The 19,198-nt window shown below is 42.8% G+C and overlaps 1 protein-coding gene across 14 annotated transcripts in view; it reads left to right on the top strand.

Moving 5' to 3' along the window:
* Nucleotides 1–19,198, top strand: part of EPS15L1 (epidermal growth factor receptor pathway substrate 15 like 1) — a 101,404-nt gene that overhangs the window by 15,393 nt on the left and 66,813 nt on the right. For 11 of the 14 annotated variants that reach the window (XR_003006230.1, XM_024767620.1, XM_024767615.1 and 8 more), the window contains exons 2-7: nt 7,440–7,481; nt 7,680–7,769; nt 8,237–8,284; nt 9,921–10,016; nt 10,727–10,789; nt 18,404–18,529. Coding sequence is in view for 13 of the 14 variants with exons in the window: in XM_024767620.1 (XP_024623388.1) it covers nt 7,440–7,481; nt 7,680–7,769; nt 8,237–8,284; nt 9,921–10,016; nt 10,727–10,789; nt 18,404–18,529 (465 nt within the window). In the remaining variant the exon portion in view is untranslated. The remainder of the gene's footprint in view (nt 1–7,439; nt 7,482–7,679; nt 7,770–8,236; nt 8,285–9,920; nt 10,017–10,726; nt 10,790–18,403; nt 18,530–19,198) is intronic. The other 3 variants (XM_024767614.1, XM_024767612.1, XM_024767617.1) reach the window with 3 other exon arrangements.

Here is a 19,198-nt window from a genome sequence, read left to right as displayed (position 1 = left end):
GTTGCAGCACGTGGGCTCAGTAGTTGTGGCTCGCGGGCTCTAGAGCTCAGGCTCAGTAGTTGTGGTGCACGGGCTTAGTTGCTCCGCGGCGTGTGGAATCTTCCTGGACCAGAGCTTGAACCCATGTCTCCTGCATTGGCAAGCGGACTCTTAACCACTGTGCCACCAGGGAAGTCCTGGTGTCACTATTTCTTGTTTTAGCCATTCCAGTAGGTGTGTGGTGGCCTCTCACTGTGGTTTTTCAAGACAATTGTTTTTAATTGAAGTATAGTTGATTTATAATATGTTAGTTTCAGGTGTACAGCAAAATGATTCAGTTATATGTGTAACTTTTCAGGTTCTTTTCCATTATCGGTTATTACAGTATATTGAATATAGTTCCCTGTCACAGTGGTTTTTAATTTACATTTCCTAGCTAACGATATGCTGGCCATCTTTTCATGTGCTTATTTGCCATCTGTATATCCTCTTTGGTGAATTGTTCCATCATGTCTTATGCTCATATTCTCATTGGATTGTTTCCTTTTTTGTTGTTGAGTTTTGAGAGTTCTTTATGTATTGCAGATACTAGTCCTTTGTTGGATATGTGATTGGCAGATACAGTTGACATTTGAACAACACAGGTTTGAACTGTGCAGGTCCACTTACATGGGAATTTTTTCTTTTCTTATTTCTTTATTTAAAAAAATTTTTTTTTATTTTCCAGTAAATGTGTACTACAGTACTACTTGATCTGAGGTTGGTTGACTCCATAGATGTGGAACTGCAGGTACAGAGGAACTGTATATGGAGGGCTGACTATAAGTTACACTCGGATTTTTGACTGTGTGGAGGGTGGGCATCCCTAACCCCCACATTGTTCAAGGGTCAGCTGTATTTCCTTCTAATCTTTAGCTTGTCTCTGCATCCTCTTATCAGGGTCTTTCGTAGATCAAACATTTAAAATTTTGATGAGGTCCAGTTTATCAATTTTTTTCCCTTATGAATCAGGTTTTTGGTGGCAAGTCTGAACTCTTTGCCCAGCCCCTGATCCTGAATATTTTCTCCTCTGTTTTTTTAATATTAATTAATTAATTAATTTTTGTTGTGTTGAGTCTTCGATTCTGTGCGAGGGCTTTCTCTAGTTGCGGAGCACAGGCTCCAGACGCTCAGGCTCAGCGGCCATGGCTCACGGGCCCAGCTGCTCCGTGGCATGTGGGATCTTCCCGGACCGGGGCACAAACCCGTGTCTCCTGCATCGGCAGGCGGACTCTCAACCACTGCGCCACCAGGGAAGCCCTGGGGCCACTCTTCATCGCGGTGCGCGGGCCTCTCACTATCGCGGCCTCTCTTGTTGCGGAGCACAGGCTCCAGACGCGCGGGCTCAGTAGTTGTGGCTCACAGGCCCAGTTGCTCCGCGGCATGTGGGATCCTCCCAGACCAGGGCTCGAACCCGTGTTCCCTGCATTAGCAGGCAGATTCTCAACCACTGCACCACCAGGGAAGCCCCTTTCTCCTGTTTTTTTCCTAAAAGTTTTATAGTTTTACATTTACGTTCATGATCTACTTGGAATTAATTTTGTAAAAAGTGTGAGACTTAGGTCTCCAGGCTCATTCTCTTCCTCTGGATGGCTAGTTGCTCCAGCACCATTTGTGGAACAGGCCTCTTTCCTCCTGAGTGGCTTTTGCACCTTTGTCAGAAGTCAACTGGGATCATCTGTGTGGGTTTCTTCCTGGGCTCACTGTTCTGTTCCATGGTTCTACATGTCTTTCCCTCCATCAGTGCCACACTGTCGTAATTACTGTAGTTTTATAGCAAGCCTTGGAATTGAGTAGACTGATTCCTCCCACTTTATTCTTTTTCAACATTGTTTTAACTCCTTTGCCTTTCTGTATAAATTTTAGAGTAATCTTATCTGTATCAACAAAGAATCACGTTAAGCCTGCATATCAGGCTTAACATGTGATAAGCCTGCTTATCACATGTTGTTGCATTGGCCTCCAAAAGGCCATTCCACTCAGTTTATTTTCCCACTGGCAGGGCCCAAGATGTGTTTCCACCTTTGCCAACCCTGCATGGCACCTCTCTGACTTTGCCAACCTGATAGCAAACAACTGGTATTTCATTCTATTTTGCTCTACCTAAATTGAACATCTCCCCTAACTTTGCTGCATCTCTTCTTTCAGAATCACCTTTTTCTTATCCTTCGCTCATTTTTAAATTGGGGTGTCTTTTTCTTCAGGATTTATGAAAGCTCTTTCTCATGTCTCAGTTCTCTCGGCAGTGTTCACCTTAGCTCTGGCTTAGAAACTTCTCATCTGGCAGTTGGAATGAGCTGTCAGTTTCAGGGAGGTTCAGGATGCCCCAGTGTTTGCTGATGCTCTTTGAGTGCTACTGAGTTATGTCCCGGTTTCCTTACCTGCAGAATGTGGTCCGGCCTGCCTGGAGGGCTGTGCGCACCGCCAAGGTAATGGTTGTGCAAACAGTGAGGGGAACTATCTCTAAGTGGAAGGCGAAATGCAAGGATTATCAAGTGAGCACTTCTCTAGCCTTGTTTTTGAGTCAGCATCTTGCTTTCCAAGGAGGAACTCAGACAGGGATGTCTTTTGGTGTAAAGTGCCTAACTTCCTGCAAAACTTGGCAACAGCTTTGAAAAACACAGCCGTTATGGGGTCTCAGTTTTCCTCAGGAAATGGCAGGCTGTGCTGGTTTTCAAGTCAGTTCGTATGCTTAAGTCAAGTCTTGCACTTTGACCATGTCTGTTGAATAAAATGTACCATGACATAATCACGTGTTTTGCCTTTTCTTGGGTGAGCATGCACGGGAGGCTGTGCAGTGGCCCTGTGTCTGGCTCTGTCATGCCTGGGCTGTTTTTGCAGGGTGCAGAGTAGGTTAGTGCCACATGGCCTGGGTCTCCTCTGGCTCCGTCACTCCTTGGCTGTGTGACCCTGAGCAAGGTAACCTCAGTCTCCTCACCCATAAATTGGGACGAACAGTAGTACCTGCCCATAGCATTGTTTGGGACAATTAAATGAGGTACAGGATAGAAAATAGTGAGGCTCAGTAAATGTGATCCACTATTTATCAGAACAAGGAATTATACTTTTCTAAAAGTTTTAAAATGAAAATTAATTTGCTTTACAAATGTCATTTTGAAACAAGCAAGGCCAGCGATCATTGCTTTGTTTTGCATAAGAGCTCCTGCCCATGGATGAAAGCAGGAATCAGAGAGCTGGATGGACTCAAACCTGAGAGGGTTAGGTGTGGCCAGAACTCCAGTCCTCAGGGTTTCCCCTCCAAAGTAGTACTGCTGTGTTCCTCATCTCAAGCTGGTTTTCTCCAGCATTAAAATTGCGCACACTTGCATCAACTGTGGAGTTTAAAGGCCTCCCAGCAGAAGGATGTGAACTTGTTCCCTGATGTGCTGCCCTCCCAGTCTCCCCATTTGTAGGTTGCCTCTGGGGTGGAGGTTAGAGCGAAGAGGCCACAGGAACTTTTCCTAGTATTTTAGGAGATCAACTGAAAGATCAAATTGAAAGTTATATTGAACTTCAATGAATAATTCAGAGTCAAAGATGGCATCTTAGCACAGTGGGCTGGTGGAGGAGAACACCCTCCTGGGCCGGCTCCGTCCGTTCTTGAAGCCATCTCAGAGCTGTCTGCAGCCTCTTACACCGAAGGCCTTGTCCCCTGGCCTGTCCTCTTTCTACCTTTGCCCCTGGGGTCGCTTTGGGGTTAGGCAGAGGTGGGCAGCTCTGGTGCCCACTCTCAGCTCTCAGCGGGCTCTGTCCCAGCAGAGCGGCTGCCTGCACCAACAAGCTGTTTGTGTCCAAGGTCTCTGCCCGTCACTTGGGGACTCAAGGCCTTAGCAGCATTCATCCTCAGCTCTGTTGCAACGGTGTATTGGGCAGCTTGCAGGTGTGACTCCGCTGTCGCCAGGAGGAAGTAGTGTGGTAAGAGGAAGTGCCATTAGATCTGTTGGTGTTCTCCCTTTACTCCCCCTTCTGCTTATGTAGTGCCTGAGGTATGTGTAATTAAATCAGAACCTTTCACTGCTGTCATTGTCCCAGGTTACCCAAATTGATTCCTGTACTTAGAGAGGAATGGGTGAGGCATATTCTGTGGTTTTCCGTTAGTTGTAGGTCATTTGGGATCAACACTTGGCCATAGACTGTCTATAGGATGAGCCCTTAGCATCGATGGTCCAAGCTTTGGGCATGGGGCTTCAGAGCCTTTTCTGGACTATTTGGGGTCTTGTTCCTCCTAATTATGGATCTAGTTCAGAAGCGTTTGGGAAGTTTGAGACAGTTATTAACCATCTATGCTCCAAATATCGTAACTTTTTTTCATTGGAATCATAGTAGCTTGGAAACCTCTCTCTTGCTTACCATGAGATCTTAAAAAAATCCCACTGGAAATGCATTTCAGACCCGTGCCTCTCTGATTGCTGGCAGGAAGGGGACCTTTGTCAAGGTGGGGGTCCCTAGGGTCTCTGCATTCCATTTCCATGAGCCAGGGCACAGGATGTGCTATCTAGACACCCAGCACGGTTACCTTTACTGATGGATGACAAACAGCCTGCCTGACTTTGCTTCCTCTGTCAGCCTTACTTCTCCGGGGAGATGTGTTTTGAAAGCATGCAGAGCTTTTTAAATTTTAATTAGTTAATTATTTTAAATTGAGGTTATAGTTGACATATAACATTATATTAGTTTCAGGTGCGCGATGTAATGATTTGCTATTTATACACGTTGTGAAATGATCACAATACTTAACATGCGTCACCATATAGTTATAAAATCTCTTTTCTTGTGATGAGAACTTTTAAGATCTACTCTTAGCAACTTTCAGTATACAGTACAGTATTATTGACTATATTAACCATGCTGTACATTATATCTCATGACTGACTTATTTTATAACTGGAAGTTTGCACCTTTTGACCACCTTTACCCATTTCACCTACCCCCTATTCCCATCGCTGGCAACCACCCATCTGTTCTCTGTATCTGTGAGTTTGGTTTCTTGTTTTTGTTTTTTAGATTCCACATATAAGTGAGATCATCCAGTATTTGTCTTTCCCTGTTTAACTTATTTCACTTAGCATAATGTCTTCAGGGTTCATTCACATTGTCACAAATGACAAGATTTCCTTCTTTTTAATGACTGAATAATATTCCTCTGTGTGCATGAGTGTGTGTGTGTGTACACACCACATTTTCTTTATCTGTTCATCCATCGATGAGTAAATATTTAGGTTGCTTTCATGCTTGGCTATTGTAAATAATGCTGCAGTGAACATGGAGTTGTTGTTTGTTTGTTTTTCTTAGTGTTTTCATTTCCTTTGGATAAATACCCAAAAGTGAAATTGCTGGATCATATGGTAGTTCTGTTTTTAACTTTTTGAGGAACCTCCATACTGTTTTCATAGCAGCTGTACCCATTTGCATTTCCACCAACAGTGTGCAAGGGTTCCCTTTTCTCCACGCCCTCTCCAACACTTTGTTATTTCTTATCTTCTTGATGCTAGCCATTCTGACAGGTGTGAGGTGAGATAGTGTAGTTTTGATTTGCATTTCCCTGATGATTAGTGATGTTGAGCATCTTTTCACATACCTGTTGGCCATCTGTATGTCTTCTTTGGAAAAATGTCTATTCAGATGCTCTGCCTATTTTTTAATTGGGTTGTTTGTTTTTTTACTATTGAGTTGTATGAGTTCATGTGGGGTTTTAAACCCTGGAGATCAAACAGGGTGTGATGGTGGACATTGCCATCTAAGTCATAAGAAGCTAAAGGCGACAGCCTCCCCCAGGACGGTATACACAAGGGCCCAGGGCAGGAGGAATCCTCCCTCCAGGGAGCTGTTGTAGCTGTACATTTAGCTCTTTTTTTTTTTTGGCTGCGCCATGCGGCTTGCAGGATCTTAGTACGGCAGTGAAAGCGCAGAGTCCTAACAACTGGACTACCAGGGAATTCCCCACTTAGCTCTCATTTCTTCTTATTGGTGTTGTTGCCTTTTGTTTCTCAAGCCATTGGCCTTTACCCTCCTTTCTTGCTTTTTCACATTGTTCTGCCTAGCTTTTTAGCTTTTTCTGCCTTTTCAGGATTTCCCTCTTTCTTTTCCCGTTTTTCTGTTTTTTTGACTTTCCTCTGCTGCCTTTCAGATCTTTTTGCTCTTTTCCTTCTGTTTTCCTTCTCTCTTGCTGGTGTTCTTGTACTTTCGCTTCTTTCTGCGTTTGCAGGTGTTGGCATCCTCCAGAGGAGCTGACCGTAATCTGGGCATTATTTTTAACCTGAAATGACTTTTTACAGCACAGCGGAATGCAAGTGTTGGGCTGGTTCAAATCAGTGATTGTAACTGAAGGAAACCCGCCTCCCCCCAGTTTTATTCATTATGAAAAGTTGCACAACAGCATTCAAAGACTTTTAAAATAAACACTGTCATCCCGCCTCTCATCTGGTACTCATTTTTCCTGGCATTCTTCTCTTTACCTGTTTACACACCAGTTCTTCCATAAGATTAAGCATAATGGTGTCTTCTTCACTTTTCTTGCTCACTAAATCAATGGCAAGTTAGCCATGTCCTGCTTTTTTCCCTTCATGAGGTAAAAGACCAACACGTGTAAGCCTTTACAGCTAACATCTTAGTGGCTGCTGAATTCCTACCCCTGCTGGCATACTCCTGCAGATCCCCTCCTCCCCACTGCCGGGCGGCTTGCTGAGGTTGGGAAGAGAGACCGTGACACGGTGGGATGTGTGAGGGTTTGGCCGCCAACCAGGCTGAATCCAGGCGTGGCCTCAGTTTGCCGCTTGATCCTAGACTGGGTGGTTACCTTCTCTGAACAGCGACATCTTGGGGAATCTGGAATGTCTGGAACATGGAGTGTCTTCGGTGCCAAGCTGAGGGTTTTGAACTTCCTGCCTGTCATTGTGGGAGCAGTCACTGGCCAGCTCTCTCCTGGCGGCTGGGGCTGGTCAGTGGTTTTTGCGCAGCCCTTGGGTGGGCGGCTGGTGGAGGACGAGATGGGTGGGGATGAGACCTGGAGCAGGGAAACCAGTCTGAAGCTTCTGTGACTGGTGATTCATGATGATGTGCAGAAACTCCTGTTCTGGTTCCGGAGCCAGAGAACGATCTCAAAGGATAAGGGTGTCTTTTCCCTCTGAGCTCCTGGACACACCGAAATCCCATCGGTCAGTGAATAGAAAACGACTCTGGTCTGCTGCCCCTTCCTGAACGACTGTGTTGTTTGTGTTGGAATCGGGATTATTTAAGAGCGTTAACATTTCCTTTTTCTAAATCGAGTAAGTGTGTTAAACGTCCACGTATAGAGGACGTTTAAAGTGCATAAATTTTGATTTTCATTATTGTGTATTTTGGTGATAACAGAATTGAGGGACACTTTTTTTTAGAAGGGTTTTGTGTCCACCTTTGACCAATATCTGTGGTTTTGTTTACAGATTCCCACTGGAAATCCATTATATGAATCTTATTACAAGCAGGTAAGTTTTCACTAGTGTCTTTTTGGATTGAAATTAGAGTGAGTGACTCAGAAACCACAGCTGTGAATTGCAGCCCAGTAAGGACTTTCATCCCTTTCTGTTTCCAAATTATCAGCTAGCAGCCAGTGTCATGGGTAATGCTTTTACCTGCTGCTCTGTTGCTGAAGCCTTGTCTCAAGTGTTGCTCCCCAATTCCAGGTAGACCCAGCATACACAGGGCGAGTTGGGGCGAGTGAAGCTGCACTTTTTCTAAAGAAGTCTGGGCTCTCAGACATTATCCTTGGGAAGGTATGTGATGAATGATAGCGATTTCTGTGGCCGCCCTCAGGGCTCTCCTGGCAGGTGAAGGCCGGCCTGTGCAGACCCCTCTTCATGCGGTCTGTACTTCCCTTGGAAGTGAGCCGGCCATTGTGAGCCTCTCGGGTCTGTAATTGGTAGATCCAAGTGCTCTGATGGCTACTGCCACCCTTTGCTTGCATAGCAGACAAGAGGCCTGAGTGCTCTTGGGATCTTGATAGCTATAGATTTATGTTGGCCTTGGAGCCAGGTGTACCTGGGTGTTCTCTGGGCTCTGCCACTGACCGCTGTGTGCCCCTGGGGGGAGGGAGGGGTGAAAGCTATTCACCTGTTCTGAATCTGTGGCTGCTGTGGCGTATACATAAGGCCCACATGTAGCGATGGTGGCTCCTGTTTTGTGATTAAACAGAGTCAATGATCAGCCGGTCGCACTCACGAGCATTTTTGTGTTTCCACAGATATGGGACTTGGCCGACCCAGAAGGTAAAGGGTTCTTGGACAAACAGGTATATACCCGTATACACAGCAAGTGGAGGGGCTGGACCAGAGCCCCCAGGCCGGGTCACCTCTCCACTTCCTTCCTCGTTGTCTCCACTGACAAGTATTACTGGTCATAAGTGCGGACATCAGACTGTTAAAATGGGGAGGTTTCATTTTGAAATAAAGGTCTTTTGAACTCTTGGAGCCATCTTTCATGGTTAGCGTATCTGGTAATATTTTGTGTGCTTACAAGCAGTTGAAATGTTTTCAAAACGTTTTATTTTGAAATAACTTCACACTCTCATGGAAGTTGCAAAAAATAGTTCAGTGAGTTCCCGTGTATCATTTCCCAGCTCTCACCAAAGCACACTGCTCAGAAGCCTGACTCAGAGCTGACCAGTTTTATTGATACCTGCACTTTCTTGTGGTTTTTGTTTCTGTCGTATATAGTTCTATGTAATTTCATCACCTGCATAGATTCACGTAACCATCACAACAGTCAGGATCAGAACATTCTCAGACCCCAGAGTCTCCCTCATGCAGCCCATTGGTAGTCACACCCTGACCCCTGGCAACCACTGCTTCCTTCTCTGACATAATTTTGTCATTTTGAGAATGTTCTATAAATGTAATGTTATAGTACTTATGATTTTTAAATGGTCATATTTTAATTTAGTTCAGTCTTTCCCCAAACTATATTCCAAGGGATGTTGTTCCTGGTGTCTCACTGTCCGTGATCCGACCCGTCGGGAAAGCACCGTTAGCTTTTCCTCCCTCGCTTGAGATTCACAGTACACATCTGTGTGTTAAGGGTTCTGAGGATCTTTGTGTAAGAGAGCCCTGTTAACTTTGCTTAATGCAGTTCTTCTAACCTTACTAATGTCCCCATTTCTCTACACTCTACACGGGCATTCTGTAGACATCAGCTTGAGAAAAGCTGCTCTAGTGCTCATCTCTTTGAAGAAGTTTTTAAAACCATAATTGTGTTTACAGTTTTAAAAAGAGTCCATGTTCTTAGGCCTGTTGATCAATTTAAAAAAAACTAGGTGATGCCACACGAGTCCACTAAGACCGTGGCATGGCCAGTTCTGGGTTAGGAGGAGGGCGAGGAGGAGCCAAGGCCCCTGCTGGCCTGGTTCAGGTCCTTTGTCCTTATGTGGGAAGTGAAGTCCACATCAGGCCATTGGGGAGTAGGGAGGGTGAGTGGGAGATGCTCTGTTCAGTGAGGCCAGGGGCATCCCAGGGAATCGCGAGTGTCAATTCCCAAACAACTGTGTCTATTTCAAACCATTTTTTAAAAGTCAACGCATATTTGAACCATCCTTTAGACTGTTAAACTGCAGTCTGCTACTTTTACAGTCTAGCATTTCCTAAATGTTGAGATTATTTTTGAAAATACATTTATTTGAAAATACATTTATTTGAAATTTTACGGTGTTCAGAAAGCAATGAGCTAAGTCCATTTTAGCATATTCATTTAAACAGTGCTCCCAGGGTGAGACCAGTTCTGCTCAACAGTGTAAGTGACTTGCTCACATGTGGTCTTCCTTGTTGAAGTAAACTGAAATCCCTCTTTCCCCAAAGCCCACTGCTGCAGACAGCTCTACCACTGCCGCTGCCAGCTGGGTGGGGTTTACGCCTCCCCCTTTTTTGGATTTGCAGGGTTTCTATGTTGCACTGAGACTAGTGGCCTGTGCACAGAGCGGCCACGAAGTTACCTTGAGCAATCTGAATTTGAACATGCCGCCGCCTAAGTTTGTAAGTGTCAAACTCCTTCAAGTTCACGTTCTTCTAATATCTATTTATCTATCTCTCCATGTTTTCTCTCTCCCTCTTTTTAATTTTCTTTTAATTGCAGGGAAATTTACATAATCTAAAATTAACTGTTTAAAAATGAACAATTGGGTGACATTTAGTGCATTCACAATATTGTGGTAACCATCACTTCTAACTGGTCAGAATATTTTCGTCACCCCAAAAGAAAACTCTACACCCATTAAATAATCATTCCCTATTTCCCCCTCCCCCAACCCTTGGCAGCCACTAATATGCTTTCTGTCTCTATGCATTTGCCTGTTCTGGACATTTTATAGAGTCATACAGCTGGCTTCTTTCACTCAGCATAATGTTTTCAAGGTTCATCCACATTGTAGCATGCGTCAGTACTTCATTCCTTTACGTTGCTGAATAAGATTGCATTGTGCGGTCTATCCCATTTTGTTTATCCATTCATCTGTTGGTGGACATAATAATTCATGCACAAGGAATTGTTTGCACACCTGTTTTCAGTTCTTTTAGGTCTATACCTAGGAGTAGAATTGCTGAGTTATATGGTAATCCTGTGTTTAACTTTTTGAGGTTTTTCTCCTTTTTGAAAGCACTTTGAAATGTGTACCCTTATAGTGAACACATCCTCCAGTAGTAGAATTCTGTGCCAGCTACAGTGCAATGTACCTCTTTCTCCTCAGCACGACACCAGCAGCCCTTTGATGGTCACGCCGCCTTCTGCAGAGGCCCATTGGGCTGTGAGGGTAAGTGACCGGGGAAGGCGCCCCTCGGCTGTCTTCCACATGCAGTCGTTTAGCCATTTATGACGTTCAGAACATTTCATAGGACGATTGTATCATCCACTCTGTTGCAGAGTGAGTATGCCACAGAAGTTAGACAAAATACTTTTCCAAATTAGAGTCTTTGCAAAGGCTATCTATCCCCTTTTCCTATAATTGGGTGTTGCCTACTAAGGCAGTTAGCTAAGTTTCAGATGTTGGACTCTGAAATGTTTACAGTTGAAATCTCGTATTTCTAGGTCATGTTCTGTGGTTTTGCTGCTTGGGTTGGTTAATCAGGATAGAAGGAGAAATTGTGAGAACTCTAAAGCATGAAGACTTCCAGGATGTCTTCGTAGCTTTCTTCGTTATTTCCAGCCAGTTTATGCGTTATAATTCTTTCCTTTCTGTTTTGCTCCTATTGCTTTTTGAAAAGCTTCTCTCAACACTTAATGTGTTCTTTTTAAGACAGGATGTTGTGGCTGTAGAGCTGTGTTACTGCTTCTAGAAAGAAAAACGAGTGGTGTCTCCTAATAAGTGCGGAATTTACTCCAGAAGGCAACTTGTGTATGGCTTGGAGACAGTCTCCCAGTAATAAGACCTCCTCCCAACTCACTGTGAGCGGGTTGTCACATTTCCTCACTTTTATCTGGTTTAAATACTGACATTAATAGCAGTCCTGCTATGAAATAGACACCCCTCACCCACCCCCCAGCCCCAAGTGCTTTTTTGTCCCTTTTTATGGGGTTGGTGTGTTCCCTCCTTGAAAGGGTTTATATGGAGAGGTCGGGTGCAGGGACAGGGCAGGAAGAGGCCTCAGGTGACTGAGGGGTCAGGAAGTTGCCTTTGTGAGCAATCAAGCATGTTGCTGCAGTGCTGAAGGATTTCTTTCTCTGTAGTCCAATTGCACGGCGCCTACTTTGAAAAGCAGCTGCTTTGTTGTGAAAATGGTGCCAAAGGGATCTTATTATTCCTTGAACCGTTTCGGCCCCTTTCTGGCAGGAACTGTGTTGAGGCCTCAAGAGAAGAGCTGGCGGCTGAGGAGCCTGTGAGGCCTTGAAGAGGGGAGTTGGGGCAGGAATGGCACCGTGGTGGGGCAGAGAGCTTTGCAGTCCATTCAGAGAAACGGTGACAAGTGTTAATGTTCTTTTCTGTGGTGGAAGTTCCTGGGCTTCCTGAGGCCTGAGCCAGCGAGTCTGACAGATCCAGGGAGAGTTCCATACTCCAGGCGGATGCAGGGAGTTGGGATTCTCAGTCCTTATGGTGACTCGAGTACGCAGTGTCTGCTTGTGCTCTGATTTGTTTTTTCTCTTTTTTTTTTAAACTGTGGTAAAATACACATAATACAGAGTTCACTATCTTTTTTTAAAAAAATTATTTATTTTTATTTTTGGCTGTGTTGGGTCTTCGTTGCTGCACATGGGCTTTCTCTAGGTGAGGCAGGCAGGGGCTACTCTTCGTTACGGTGTGCGGGCTTCTCGTTGTCGTGGCTTCACTTGTTGCAGAGCATGGGCTCTAGAGCGCAGCCTCAGTAGTTGTGGCGCACGGGCTTAGTTGCTCCGCGGCATGTGGGATCTTCCCGGCCAGGGATCGAACCTGTGTCTCCCGCATTGGCAGGCGGATTCTTAACCACTGTGCCACCAGGGAAGCCCTGTATGTCTTCCTTGGAAACATGTCTGTTCAGATCCTCTGCCCATTTTTTAATCAGGTTGTTTTTTGATATTGAGTTGAATGAGTTCTTTGTATATTTTTAGATATTAACCCCATATCAGATAAATCATTTGTAAATCTTTTCTCCCACTCAGTAGGCTGCCTTTTCATTTTGTTGGTGGTTTTCTTTGCCGTGCAAAAGCTTTTACGTTTAATTAGGTCCCACTTCTTTAATTTTGCTTTTGTTTCCTTTGCTTTAGGAGACAGATCCAAAAAAAATATTGGTATGATTTATGTCAAAGTGTGTTCTGCCTGTGTTTTCTTCTAGGAGTTTTCTGGTTTCTGGTCTTACATTTAGGTCTTTAATCCATTTTGAGCTTATTTTTGTATGTGGTGTAAGAAAATGTTCTAATTTCATTCTTTCACATGTAGCTGTCCAGTTTTCCCAGTACCACTTATTGAAGACATTGTCGTTTCTCCATTGTCTATTTTTGTCTCCTTTGTCTTAGATTAACTCACCATAAGTGCATAGGTTTATTTCTGGGCTCTCTGTTCTGTTCCATTGATCTTTGTGTCTGTTTTTTGTGCCAGTACTATACTGTTTTGATTACTGTAGTTCTGTAACATCAGTTAGGGAGCTTGATACCTCCAGCTCTGTTCTTTCTCAAGATTGTTTTGTCTATTTGGAGTCCTTTGTATTTAATACAAATTTTAAAATTATTTGTTCTCATTCTTTGAAAAATGTCATTGGTATTTTGATAGGGATTGCATTGAATCTGTAGATTGCCTTGGGTAGTATGGTCATTTTAACAATATTAATTCTTCCAATCCATGAGCACGATATACCTTTCCATCAGTTTGTGTTGTCTTCAGTTTCTTTCATCAGTGTCTTGCAGTTTTCTGAGTATAGATCTTTTACCTCCTTAGTTAGATTTATTCTTAGATATTTTATAGTTTTGTTTTTTTTTTTTTTTGTGGTACGCGGGCCTTTCACTGCTGTGGCCTCCCCCGCTGCGGAGCACAGGCTCCGGACGCGCAGGCTCAGCAGCCATGGCTCACGGGCCCAGCCGCTCCACGGCATGTGGGATCCTCTCGGACCGGGGCACGAACCCGCATCCCCTGCATCGGCAGGCGGACTCCCAACCACTGCGCCACCAGGGAAGCCCAATATTTTATAGTTTTTGATGCAACTGTAAATGGGATTGTTTCTTTAATTTCTCTTTCTGATAGTTCGTTGTTAGTGTACAGAAATGCAACAGAATTCTGTATATGTTGCATCCTGCAACAAATTCATTGATGAGCTCTAGTATTTTTTTGGTGGTGTCTTGAGGATTTTCTATGTATAGTATCATGTCATCTGCAAACAGGGACAGTTTTACTTCTTCCTTTCCAATTTGGATTCCTTTTATTTGTTGTCTGATTGCTGCATCTAGGACTTCCAATACTATATTGAAGAAAAGTAGCAAGAGTGGGGGCATCCTTGTCTTGTTCCTGATCTTAGAGGAAATGCTTTCAGCCTTTCACCATTGAGTATAATGTTTGCTGTGGGCTTATCATATATGGCCATTATTATGTTGAATTATGTTCCTTCTCTACCCACTTTCTGGAGAGTTTTTATCTCAAATGGATGTTGAATTTTGTCAAAAGCTTTTACTGCATCTATTGAGACGATCATATGATTTTTATTCTTCAATTTGTTAATGTTGTGCTATTGATATTGAACCATCCTTGCATCCCTGGAATAAATTCCACTTGTATGATCCTTTTAATGTATTGTTGAGTTTGGTTTGCTAATATTTTATTGAGGATTTTTGCATCTATATTCATCAGTGATATTGGCCTGTAATTTTCTTTGTCTGGTTTTGGTATCAGGGTGATGCTGACCTTGTAGAATGAGTTTGGAAGCTTTCCTGCCTCTTAAATGTTTTGCAGTAGTTTGAGAAGGATAGGTGTTAACTCTTCTTTAAATGTTTTGTAGAATTTGTCTGGTTCCTGGACTTTGTTGGGAGTTTTTAAAATTACTAATTCAGTTTCATTACTGGTAATCAGTCTGTTCACATTTTCTATTTCTTCCTAATTCAGTCTTGGGAGAGTATACATTTCTAGCAATTTATCCATGTCTTCTAAGTTTTCCAATTTGTTGGCATATAATTGTTCATAGTAATCCCCTGTTATCCTTTGTATTTCTTTGGTGTCAATTATAATTTCTCCTGTTTTATTTCTGATTTTATTTATTTAGACCCTTTTTTTTCTTTTCCTTGATGAGTCTGGCTAAAGACTTATCAATTTTGTTTATCTTTTCAAAGAACCAGCTCTTTCATTGATCTTTTATATTGTCTTTTTGGTCTCTTTTTCATTTATTACTGCTTTGATCTTTATTATTTCCTTCCTTCTACTAACTTTGGGTTTTGTTTGTTTCTCTTTTTCTAGTATCTTTTGGTGTAAGGTTAGATTGTTTGAGATTTTTCTTGTTTCCTTAGGTAGGCTTGTAGCACTATAAACTCCCTCTTAGAACTGCTTTTGCTGTATACCATAGATTTTTAAAAAAATATTTAAATTGTACTGGAATATAGTTGATTTACAATAGTATACCACAGAATTTGGATCACTTTTTTTCCATTTTCATTTGTCTCCAGGTATTTTTTGATTTTCTCTTTGATGTCTTCAGTGACCCATTGGTTGTTTAGTAACATATTGTTTAGAATGCATGTGTTTGTGTTTTTTGCAGTTTTTTTCCTGTAGTTGATTTCTAGTCTCATACTGTTGTGGTCAGAAAGACTGATATGATTCCAGTCTTAAATTTATTGAGACTTGCTTTGTGCTGTAGTGTGTGATCTGTCCTGGAGAATGTCCGATGTGCACTTGAATGTGTATTTTGCTGTTTTGGGATGGAATGTTCTATATATATCTAATAATTGCATCTGATCTAATGTATCACTTAAGACCATTCTTTCCTTATTGATTTTCTGTTTAGATGATCTATTGATGTAAGTGGGGTGTTAAAATTCCCAATTATTATTGTATTACTGTCAATTTTTCCCTTTATGTTAATATTTGCTTTAGGTATTTTGGTGCTTCTATGTTGGGTGCATATCTGTTTACAATTGTTATATCTTCTTGTTGGATTGACCCCTTTATCATTATGTAATGCCCTTCTTTGTCTTTTGTTACAGTCTTTGTTTTACAGTTATTTTGTCTGATGTAAATATTGCTACCCCAGCTTTCTTTTCATTTCCATTTGTGTGGAATATCTTTTTCCAACCCCTCACTTTCAGTCTGTGTGTGTCTTTAGATCTAAAGTCTCTTAAAGGCAGCATATAGATGGGTCTTGTTTTTTATCCATCCAGCCACTCCATGTTTTTTGATTGGAGCATTTAGTCCATTTACATTTAAAGTAGTCATTGATAGGTATGTACTTATTGCCATTTTGTTCATTGTTTTCAGTTCGTTTTGGTAGTTTTATTGTTGCTGTTCCTTTTTTTCTTTTTTTTAAATGCATGCTTTTCTAATTCTTGGTGGTGTTATTCCCATTTTTTTAAAATTAAATTTATTTATTCATTTTTGGCTGCGTTGGGTCTTCCTTGCTGCACGTGGGCTTCCTCTAGTTGCGGCGAGTGGGGGCTACTCTTCGTTGTGGTGCGTGGGCTTCTCATTGTGGTGGCTTCTCGTTGTGGTGGCTTCTCTTGTTGTGGAGCATGGGCTTTAGGCACGTGGGCTTCAGTAGTTGTGGCACACGGGCTCAGTAGTTGTGGTTCATGGGCTCTAGAGTGCAGGCTCAGTAGTTGTGGCGCACGGGCTTAGTTGCTCCGTGGGGTGGGATCTTTCCCTGACCAGGGCTCAAACCCATGTCTCCTGCATTGGCAGTCGAATTCTTAACCACTGCGCCACCAGGGAAGTCTGAGTTCCTTTTTTCTTCTGCTCTTTTCCCTTGTGATTTGGTGACTTTCTTTAGTGTTATGTTTGGATGCTTTTCTCTTTTGTGTCTATGTAGATCCATTATAGGTTTTTGGTTTGTGGTTACCGTGAGGTTCATGTATAACAACGTATGCATAGGTGAGTATTTTAAGTTGATGCGCTCTTAGATTTAGAACGCATTCTAACAATCGTACATTTTTACTTCCCCTCACCACATTTTGTTTTTGTCATCGTATTTTGCATCTTCTTATTTTGTGTTTTTCTTAACTACTTACTATAGAAATAGATGATTTTACTGCTGGTCTTTTAACCTTCCTACTAGCTTTATAAGTGGTTGATCCCTACCTTTACTGTATGTTTGCCTTTACCAATGAGATTTTTTTCCTTTCATAATTTTCTTGTTTCTAGTTGTGGCCTTTTCTTTTCCACTTAGAGAAATCTCTAGCATTTCTCATAAGGCTTGTTTAGTGGTGCTGAACTCTTACTTTTGCTTGTCTGTAAAACTCTTTATTTATCCTTCAAATCTGAATGATAATCTTGCTGGGTAGAGAGTATTCTCGGTTGTAAGTGTTTTCTTTCAGCACTTTGAATATATTGTGCCTGTTCCTTCTGGCCTGTAAAATTTCTGCTGAAAAGTCAGCAGAGTTTTATGGGACTTTGCTTGTATGTAACTACTTGCTTTTATGTTGTTGCTTTTAAGATTCTCTCTTTATCTTTAATTTTTGCCATTTTAATTATGATGCCTTGGTGTGGACCTCTTTGGATTCATCTTATTTGGAACTTTCTGTGCTTCCTGGACCTGGATATCTGTTTTCTTCCCCAGGTTTTGGAAATTTTCAGCTGTTTCTTGAAATAAGCTCACTGTCCCTTTCTCTCTCTTCTCCTTCTGGGACCCTTATGATGTGAATGTTAGTATGTTTGAAGTTGTCCTAGAGGTCCATCTTTTTAAGTGTATAGTTCAGTAGTGTTAGACACATTCACGTTGTTGTGTAACCATCACCACTGTCCATCTCTAGAGCGTTTTCATCTTGCAGAATAAAACTCTGTCCCCATTAAACACTAACTTTCCATTCCCCCTCCCCCAACCCTTGGCACCCACCATGCTACTTTCTGTCTATTAATCTGAGTACTTTAGGGACCTCATGTAAGTGGAGTCATAGAACATTTATCTTTTTGTAACTGACTTATTTCATTCTGTGTAATGTTTTTATGGTTCATCCATATTGTAGTATGCATCAGTGTTTTATTCCTTTTAATGGCTGAATAATGTTCCATTGTATGGATGGACCATTTTGTTTATCCATTGTTCCATTGACGGACACTTGTCGAGAGTATTTTCCTAGGGCTCCCAGTGGCTCCAGCTTGTGGTCAGAGTGGTGAGAGGTTTGCCATATCCTCACTTCCCCTTGCCACAGGCTTTATTTCCATAGGAGGGCGGACTGGAGGCCCCTGCCCAGACCCTCCTCACTGACAGCTCCCTTTACATGCTGCCCGCATTTTGTATTTTAGAATGGTAGAGTCTGCTATTCTGCATTGCAAACCCTGCCCAGCCCTTCACTCTGTTCCTGAGGAGCTTTATTATTTATTTATTTATTATTGTCAGACACAGAGGACTTCTTATGCTTAAAGTTGATTTTGATAATTAGTTGCTTACACCTTTGGTTTATTTTTATATTTGGTTCTTCAGTTGTTTAAGTTCTATGGATTGATATCCAGATTTAGTTCTTCGTTCTTTCATCTTTCTCATCCTAGTGAGCTAGGAGGTAGGTAGGAATGACCTTGGTCTCCCAGGCATCCCCTGTGGCAGAGAGTGAAGCCCAGCTCCTCTCTCCCCTGTTGATCTTGGCCACCAGATCCATAGTCACCAGAGGGCTGTATCCTTCTGGCTAGAGTTCACTCTGGAAGTGCAGTAGGACAGTCCTGTACTCTTAGGTGAGCCCAGCGCTGTGTCCTTGCCCATTTTCAATCAGCTTCAGGCCAGGGCTCATTTTGGACTCTCACACTTTTTCACTCAGGCTGTTTCTTTCCAACTAGGTAGAAGAAAAGGCAAAATTTGATGGAATTTTTGAAAGCCTCTTACCCATCAGTGGTTTGCTTTCTGGAGACAAAGTCAAGCCAGTCCTCATGAACTCAAAGCTGCCTCTTGATGTCCTGGGTAGGGTAAGTGGTTCTCTCACACTGGGCACTGCTGCTGAATCCAGTCAGCCCCATGCTCACCCCCCACGGACACTTCGAGGCCTTGCTGCACAGCCATGCAGTGTTGGGTTTCATAAGAGCCAACATGGGTGGAGCAATTGCTGCAGTTGGGCTGGCTTGGGGCCTCACAGGGTGCAGCTCACAGAGGCTCCCCAGCACACATGGGGAGCAGCCTGAGAAGTGCACTCACTACCCAGGGCTCGGGGCAGGCAGAGCTGGGACTCAAACGCAGACTGTGACTTCCCCCTCTGCATTGTGCTTCTAGGGGAAGAGTATGGGCATATATGTCTGTATTTCTTTTCTATTTTTAACTTTTGTTTTTTCCTGCCTATGAACCTAAGGTAAAGGTACTTTCAATTCTGCTGCAAGTTTAGATAAAATTTTATGCATTCCCCCCATTTTTATTAACAAAAAAAAAAGCCTCAGTTTTCTTCCTATTAAATACAAGTTTTTTAGATACAGGTTTCTAAACCAGACTGTTTTCCTTCTAATGGGTTTGCGTTATGGCCCCTCATGTTTGCTCTGTGCACAAAGCCCAGTTCTGCACGGCTACCTCTGTGCTGAGCTTCCCGCTCTGGGTCGAGAGGGGATGGATGTTGTCATCTCTCTGGATGGAATTGCTGGTGTGGCAAG

The sequence above is a fragment of the Neophocaena asiaeorientalis genome, unplaced genomic scaffold, assembly GCF_003031525.2.
Source record: "Neophocaena asiaeorientalis asiaeorientalis breed wild unplaced genomic scaffold, Neophocaena_asiaeorientalis_V1.1 scaffold87, whole genome shotgun sequence".
NCBI lineage: Eukaryota > Metazoa > Chordata > Mammalia > Artiodactyla > Phocoenidae > Neophocaena > Neophocaena asiaeorientalis.
This window is presented reverse-complemented; position numbering and strand designations above follow the sequence as displayed.